Below are 8,571 nucleotides of genomic sequence, written 5' to 3' on the forward strand. Positions count from 1 at the left end.
TGAAACCGAGCTCTTTACGACCTCCAGGGTCAGACTCTTCCTATCTGCAATCTAAGGAATTAGGTAAGGAGGTTATAAGATTATAGTGAAAGGAGTTATAGGCCCTCGTAGCCTCACACCTGAACATATTGGTCTAATCCACTGGGATTCTTAAAAATCGCTTCAGCTATGGAAAACTGTTAATTAGGCTGTGTCTATCCCGAGGTTTCCTGTTGCATTAGTGATCCAGCAGAGCTGCCTGAACTCTATAGGCTAACATGAAACGCAGTTAATATGCCTATATTTTCCCTCTCCACAACCAAAAACAGCAGCAGCCACTGATTTCGGGAGAAAGCAGAGTTTGGATGAAATGCACCCCCCGAAATGAACTAAAGTCACTTTTTTTCCTTCGTGCCCTAGCCCTGAGTGACCGGCAGGCTATTTGCAGCTGTTTCTAACTTCAGTGTTTGTTTACAGTAGCAAAATTAGCACTTTGAGGAGAAGTGAAAAGCTGTTTTCACATCAGTTTTCCTCCCCGGTTCCTACCTTTAGATAGCTTCCCTCCCTCCCAGCGAGCAGCATCACTTAAACTGCGGCTCAAACTTTCCCTCGCTCCCGTGACTTAGTTCTCTGCAGTCACATCCTATTTCTTCCGAAGAAAAACACGCGCAGAGAAGGTAGCGTTTGGACACGGCCCAAATACCAGTGAATCGAGGCAAAAACTGCCGAGCTTCCCTAAAGAACCTCTTTCGGGGTCGGCTGGCAGAGCCCTGCCCTGCTCCCAGCCTTGTGCCCTTTGGCACTAACACATTTGTGCGTCTCAGGCAAAGTTTTCCTTAATCTGCCCGGACCCCTCGCTGGAGGCTGTCGCACCTGAGACGCCGCCGAAGGTTTCCCTGCGGCAGCGACTCCCCAGCCGAAACACTTTTGAGCGCGGGCTGAGTTTAGCCATTTTGTCATTTTCAGAAATGCTGATTTTTGATGCCACTTGTGGTCTCCCTCGAATGGCAGTAATCTGTAGATTACATATTACGAGACTTGTCATTACGTGGATAAAATGAGGTGGTTAAACGCTAAAATCCATTTTACTCACCACATTTGCTTGGGGAGGGGGGGGGAGGAGAGGGGAGAACAAACTTGGACGCCAAGGATTTGAAACCCTCGCATCAGAGGAGCATCTGCCCTCGCTGCTGGTGTTAGAGACATCCCTGCCTGGTGGACACCCAGCTCTGGAGTCCCCTCAACTTGATCTCAAAGCCAGGCGGCCGCTTGCTCCGTCCGCTCCTTCCTCTCGCTCCCATGTCTTTTGTCCCCATTTTCGTAGTGTCTCAGGCATTGCTCTACGGGGGAGGCAGATTTTTCCCTGCCTCCCCTGTATTTACTCTGTAGCATTTCTAGCCTCCTCCTTGCCTGCTCTCCCCCCGTTTGCCTCTTTCATGTGTGTTCCTGATTCCTCTCTAGCTGATGTGATTCTTTAGAAATGTGGGTCTTATCCCGTCCCTACCTTTGCCGGGTCTGATTAGATATTATTTTTTCATTGGCTCTGCTACAATGGGTTCCTCCCTTTAATCTCTCGATACATTTTCCCCCTCCCGGTATAACCAAATCCATGAAATTCACAGCCTCTCTCTTTGACACGACTGGCTCGTCTAATCACTCCATATCGATTTCCCTAACTCTTTTCATCCAGCTGAAGACACATCTTAAAACACTCCAAGCCAGAGTGTGCTCTTTGCTTTATACACACTAATAAAATGATTTACCCTTCTCTCTCTGCTCTCCTCACAGGAGAAAATCGTTCAAGTCCCGGCTATTTGTGTGTGATCAGTAAATATTTAGTGTGGCGACATCTTCAGCTCCTCTCCTGATCAATACGCAACCCAACAGGAGGTGGACTATTGTCCGGGAGTGACTTGCTGAGATCTCCTTTAGATGAATACTTTGCCCCCCATACAGTCTGTTAGGATTTATCCTCGAAGGTAACCCGTAAAGAGAGAAATAGAGCCTTTAAAAACGTCTGTTTCTAACCTGTTTACTTTGACATTAACCCACCTACACTAGGAATGGCTTATTCCTCCCTCTCTCCCATCTCGCTCTGATGTTCCAGCACTTCCAAACTGCAGCTAGAAAATGAATATCAAACCAGGCGGTTGCTTTGCTTCCCTGCACCCCTCTATTCCCTCTTCCCCGGCCCCTCGAGTTAAAAACCGTCCTGTCTCTACGATGCAATGTCACATTAAAGGGGCGATTTCCGTGAGGGTCTGTTGCTCGGTCTCCCTGTGCAGCATCCCCAGGCACTGGCCGTGCTCGCACGGCTTTTCTCGGCGTGGGGCTTAACGAAAGTGCCCAGGACCACAGGGCGCAGCAGCAACTTCTCTCTGCTTCTCCTCGTAGCACCCTGGAGCTCTGCCTGAAACAGTTTCAGCCTGAGTCAGGACTGAGGGTGGGTTGGGATTTTTTGGTTTGCTTGTTTGTCTGTTTGCTCGTGTTTTTTAACGACATAGAAAATCTGCAGAAGAAGGAAATGGAAAGGGAGAAGGGCTGAAAGCCCGGCTCCTGCGGTTATCCCTGCCCGAGCCTTTCCCAGGGTGCCAAAAGGACAAGGAGGAGAAGTTCGCGTGCGTGTGCGTGCTGCGATGCTTTCTCCTGATCTGTTATTCCACTCTTGGGAAAGCCTATGCCTCGAATAGGAAATATTTCCAGGTGTAATTAGCCCAGGATTAAGTAGCGTGTCCCCGCCGGCCGCCGGCGCGGAGCTGCGCGGCGGCGCCGGGCTGCGCGGGGCTGCGCGGCTGCGCGGCTGCGGGCGCCGGAGCCGAGCAAGGTGCGCGCACACGAAGGTGCCTCGCTGTGCCCGGGCTGCGCGGGTGCGCTCGCACACGCCGTGCGCCGCAGCCTGCGGAGGTGCCCGGCTCTGTATTGCATTTCCCCGTGGGTGCTTTTGCACACAAGCTATAGGGCGAAGGCATTTCTTTCTATAAATGTGCCTTGCGTGCATACATKTTAAATAAATACGTGGCTACGTGCTATAGATGTGCGACTGTTATTCAGATCTAAAGCCAGCTACGTCCACCTGTTAACTTTGTTTAGAAACCACTTCCACTAATGGCTTTTCGCTAACTTATTCAGTCCGTTACTCGAGTATAGGAGGCAATGGAGGGGAAAAATCCATATGAAAACCTGCTTCAACCTCTCTTCCAGAGGACACTTTACACACCTTGCCTAGACAGGGCTCCTATAGAGCGCTTATCTCTCGAATATATCTTTATACTAATGCATACTTAATTGGTCTGTCTTGACTGTCCATATAAAACAATTTAATTAGGGTGCTTTCTGCTTTGGAAAGAAAGAAAAAAAAAATCTGCCCAGCATTTATTGTATTTAGCACCAATACAGGCAGAAAATGTTGCACAAGTTTTTGGTTGAAAGAGCACCTATGTGTCCATTGAAGGGCGTTGATCCGAAAAGACAGAGAGGACAAGTAAAATCGATTTGAAGCGACCCTCTCTGTCCCTTTCACACCATTCAGACACTCCATTCCTTCTAAGACAAAGACCCAGCGCCTTGGGAATGCTGGCAAGGGGGAAAAAAGGGAGGAAAAAAAAAGGGCTTCAATCCTCCTAAGCAAAAGGGAGAGCTCTGAAATTCCTTCATATTGCTGTTATTTCCCCCCAAGATATGATCAACTCCAGGATTTTCTTCAATTCAGCGTCTAACATTTCTGCTGCGAGGAATGTCCCTGGAATGGAAGGAGGTAATTATGGCTATTAGTGCTGCGAGCCCAGCCTCAGCCCTGGTCACTCGCAGGCTTTTAGGGTTAAAATAGCCCTCACCTCTGACCCCTGCAGAGCAAAGTTGTAGCTATCGCCACAAGTTGGGCCAAAGTTTTCAAATCCAGGGCTGTGCAACACCGGGGGGGGGGGGGGGGGGGGGGGGAGGGGGAGGCGCGCGGCGACCGTTAGGGCGACAACGAGGCAGGAGGACACGACTTCTCCCTGGAATTGTTTTTGGTTCGGATTTAAATCATATTTAAATTGCATTTGCCTCCTCTTCTTTGCAGATAATACCTTTTGGAGGGCTGGGGGGAATCTGAAAATGCCCTGTTCCTGCTACCTTTCCCCTGCTCTTTACATTTCTGTTTAATTTGGCAGTTTGTTTTCAAGCATGAAAATGGTTATCATTGAACTGAATTACTAGGTCATCCTTCCATCCACCGAGCTCAAGAATAAACGGGGGGGGGGGGCACATCTCCCCCTCTTTAGGCTTTCCCCACCACCACCACGACCTGTTCAGCTTTACAGAAAAGGAGTATTTGGAAAAGGAGGAGAAAAGCTCCAGTTTGTCTCCTGTGCCTTTTGCACACCTTCACGATCCCCCGTTAGGGGCTATTTTGGAGCTGGGGGGGGGGGGGATCAAGCGAGGAGCGGGGGAACCTACAGATGCGAGAATCCCTCTGGCAACAATAAAAATCCATTCAGCCGGGCTACGTCTCCATCTTCCACGCACTGCTCAGACGTAACAAGAGTGGAAACTTGTGTAGACCATATTTATGGTATTAACGAGCAGTTAAAAGATTTATCCTTCTCCTGATCAATAGCGGTGGCGGGCGCCGCGGCCCCCGGCCCGGCCGGCCCTCCCCGCAGGCCGGGATGACAGTCGCCTTCCTGCYTTTGCAGCCCGGTTCGAGGTGGCGAAACCCCATTGTAATTTTCATTAGCCCGGTAAACACGCAATTAACATGCAGCACTGTGGTTAACTTAATTCCTGCTGTAAGGCAAGGACAAGCAAGAAATGGAAGAGCGTTTGTTCCATTTGTCAAGTATGACACACTCCTCGCCATAACAGTCCCTCACAAGAAAAGCTCGCCTCCCCACCACCACGGCCACCACCCCTCTTCCCCGAAACCCCCCACACCGACACACACACACACACACACACACAAAAAAAAGAAGCAGGAATCCATTAGTTGGAGAGTATTCTCCTGCCAAAGGCGGTATAATGTATTCCAAATTTTCCCAAGCCCTCACTGTACTGGGGTCCCGTTACCCCCCTGGGGAAGGGGGCTGAAGAGCTGATATTTCTTATGGGCAAAAAGATTGAGCCTCCTCCTAGCCGTATTTTTTAATAAAATAAAATAAACGTGCTTCCCATGCCTAAAAGTTGCCATGTTTGTGAAGGGGGTGGGGAAAATGTCTCCAAGGGTTTCAATTAGCAACAAATGATTATTGCAACGGATTTTTGGTAATGAAAAAATGTGGAGTACCTCTTTCTAGCTGGGATCTCAGGGGCAGTGAAAGAGAGAGAGAGGGAGAGACAGGGAGAGAAAGAGAGAGAAAGAGAGAGAGAAAGAGATTCCTGATTAGCTCGGATTCTTTCCCAACTTGCTTTAGCGTGTGCTTGCGTTCCCTGCCGACCCTACACAGGACACTATATATTTTTTCCCCTTCGGTGCATGTGTTGATAGTTCAGCCTGTAGTTGTTTGCGGTTGGCTTTTTTTTTCTTTCTTTTTTCCCTGCCGGGGAAGGGGGGAAGTGGGGAGGAGGGGGGGGCTGAAATCGGTCGCATCCATCCTACCCCCACAGTCATTAAGTTAGATTTTCCTCTCTTATTTTTTTTCTCCCCAATTGGAAGGGTGGGTTGTGATTTTTTTTTTTTTTTTTAAGTCTCGCCTTTCCAGCTCCAAACAAGGTGTAGCGAGACGCTCTTCCTTCTAAGGAATGAAATGAGAGACAAGGATCACTCAAAGACATCTCCTACCTTGGGCTTGGGGATTTTTTCTTAAAGGCGAGGCGCACATTCCTAAGCAGCTATGTACAAAGCCCCCCCTGAAATCTTGTCTGTGTAAAGTTAGAGTGTGTTCAGGATTTTTTTTCCTCTCTCCCAAGGCTGATCGCTAATAATACATCGAAAGCACTTCCCTTTAGGTTGTGGGAAATCTATTCCCTTCACCTTGCCTCCTTTTTTCCCCCCCCACGAAGGCTGTAACTTTACTTTTTTTTTTTATCAGTTTGCACAATCGCTTAGATAAACACCAAGAAGGAGACTTCTCTTTAATTAGCCAACGCACATCTTTCTGGGGGGCAAACAGCGGTTTGATTATTTTTTTTGTTTGTTTGTTTCACCTGCCAAACTAAAGGAGAGGTAGAAAAAGGAAGATGCAAGCGATTTGGGACCTTGAACAAGGCAAATATGGTTTTGGTATGTTTACTTATAGTTTTTTTCCTTCTTCTTTGACACTTTTTTTTTCGGGCAATGTGTTGTGATTCTTGTGTTTCTCTTTTAAGGAAAACAAAAAATCCAAAAAAGCAAATGTTAGCTAACGTGCGTCTTAAACGATCGTTTCTAAGGTTACGTGGGTTGCTCTAAGGAGGGGAAGAGGGGAGGGGGGGGGAGACCCGAGCGGGTGTAATTGCAGCACCAGCAGTTCGCACGTCCTTTCGCTAAATAAAGCAAGCAGCAAACAAACAAACAGCGGAGCGGAGCCGGCGGCGGGCGGCTGCGGCGCGGGGCAGGGCAGGGAGAGCCGCCACCGCCACCGCCACCGCCACCGCCGCCGCCGCCGCCGCCGCCCCGGGCTGCGCGGGCGCGGGCGGCGGCGCTTTCGCGGGCAGAGGTCGGTGGGGAAGGTACCGCGCCGCGAGCCCTCTCCCCCGGCGACCCCTTCCCCGGCTAAGCGAGCACAATGGAAAGAAGCCGGAATATACTCACCCTCCGGAGGTGTGGTTGGCACTTCGGCGGAGGCTTTAAGGCAATGGTTTATCCTTTTTATTATTATTATTATTATTATTATTATTATTGCGAAAGACGTAGAGCTGACTTTAAGCGGCAAAAGTGTTTTGCTCTGGCAACAGCATGCGAGGCACGGTTCCTCAATAAAAAAAAAAAAAAATCACAGAACAGGATCCCCCCCCCCCCTTACCACTGTTCTTTAAAAATACCTATTCGGCACAGGGCTCGCAGAAAGCCTGATGCAGAAATCTTACGGTCCGGTCTAGGAGTGCCCAAGCCAATTAATTTTAAATCCTTAGGAATTAATCAGATTAAAATGTACAGAAGTTTCATTCTCGAATGCATACGTGAGCCAAAAGTCGTTTCCCTTTAAGAGATCCTTTTCTTTTAAAGTTGAATTTTAGGCAGATAAGAGACTTACACTAGGGGGCAGACAGATACTGTACTTGCTCCAATCTTAAGCAATTTTTTTTCCTCTCTCACAGCATATGCTCTGATTTAGCACTGTAAATTTTTCAGAGGACCCAACTCTGACAGCCCCTGGTGATTTTCAAAGTACCACAAGCCAGTGGTTAAAAATTGCATTGACTTGGAAGTTCAGAGGCACACAATAGGAGCCACTTTCCCTATTCATGGAACTTCAGTGTGGTGGAAGAGAAAAACACACACATACTACATTGAGGGAGAAGAGGAATTCATTGAATTCTGTTAGACGTAACTGCTTTCCACTGAGTTCAGAGCGAAACTCGGTATTTGTTCGATGTTGTATTCATATTGCGATTTAATCTAGAAAGAATTAGAGGACTGTTAGGCAGCTTTCTGTCAGGAAAGCAGCTTCCCTTTCCTTCCTCCTTTTTTTTTTTTTTTTAATTTTTAAGATTTACACCGGCTCTACCCTAAACTCTATTTTAGCAAAATAAATCCTTCCACTCTCTCTCATTAAAATAAATTTACATCTGCAGTAAAATGGCAGGAGGGATGTATTTATCTATTTGGAAAACCAGTGCAGCCTTACTTTTAAAACAGAGCAGTGCCATTGTGATTGGGCTCGGAGAAGGACAGTTGAGAATCTGCCCCTTCTTTGCGAGGCGCTCAGGTTTCAGATATTATTTAGCGAAATTAGCTACAGTTCATTTTTACATTCGTCTGTTCTGCCTCAGCCCACTCGCAGGGGTGTTTTGAAATAAATAGCAAAGCATCTAATGGTGCTAATAGATAGTTATATAGTTGCATCCCTCGAAGAGCAAATAGTTAATCTGGGGCATTCTTCATTAATGCTTGAGCAATCAGCGTATACGGCAGCTTTTAAGCGTATATCAATGGCTTTTAATTTTTACGACCATACGTTCAAACTATTAATATTGTAGGTACTGTTAAAACCGCTTTCTGTTCTGATTTCTGCGTCTGTGGAGAAGGTATTAATGTTTTTCATATGGCGAATTAATCCTGTTTACGTTGTCAGATTTGAGACAGGAAAGCTATTTTTCCCCAGGAAATTCAGCATCAGCAACAATCTGTGACTATCCTGCATTTTGAACCCCCCCCCCCCCGGTGTGACCTCCTCGTGTCTGGGTTATTTGGGAGACTTCAGGCAGGTCCCCACGTTTCGGCGGGGAGAGATTCCTTCGCCCCCCTCTGCCTCCCCATTCCCTCCCGGTCCTTGCCGCAGGGAAAGGTTATTTTGCTGCCTCGGGAGCAGCGGGAAGGCTGCAGCCTGCTCTCGGGAGCCGAGCGGCAGCACATCCCCGTCTGCGGGCTCCCCGCACACCCGGCTTATAAACAGGACGGTGCCGAGTCTAGGCGCTTTCCTACAACTTTCCAGCCCGCTCAGCACCTGCGGCTCTGGCCGCGCATCTCGCTCG

The 8,571-nt window shown here is 48.2% G+C and overlaps 1 protein-coding gene across 1 annotated transcript in view; it reads left to right on the forward strand.

The window, feature by feature from the left end:
- The first annotated feature begins 4,628 nt into the window (after nt 1-4,628).
- The window catches only part of NR2F2 (nuclear receptor subfamily 2 group F member 2), a 12,251-nt gene continuing 8,308 nt past the window's right edge, over nt 4,629-8,571 (forward strand). Inside the window, exon 1 of the mRNA XM_026073259.1 lies at nt 4,629-4,700. Coding sequence (XP_025929044.1) covers nt 4,629-4,700 — 72 coding nt within the window. The remainder of the gene's footprint in view (nt 4,701-8,571) is intronic.

This window comes from Apteryx rowi, unplaced genomic scaffold (assembly GCF_003343035.1).
Source record: "Apteryx rowi isolate R43461 unplaced genomic scaffold, aptRow1 scaffold_11, whole genome shotgun sequence".
Lineage (NCBI taxonomy): Eukaryota > Metazoa > Chordata > Aves > Apterygiformes > Apterygidae > Apteryx > Apteryx rowi.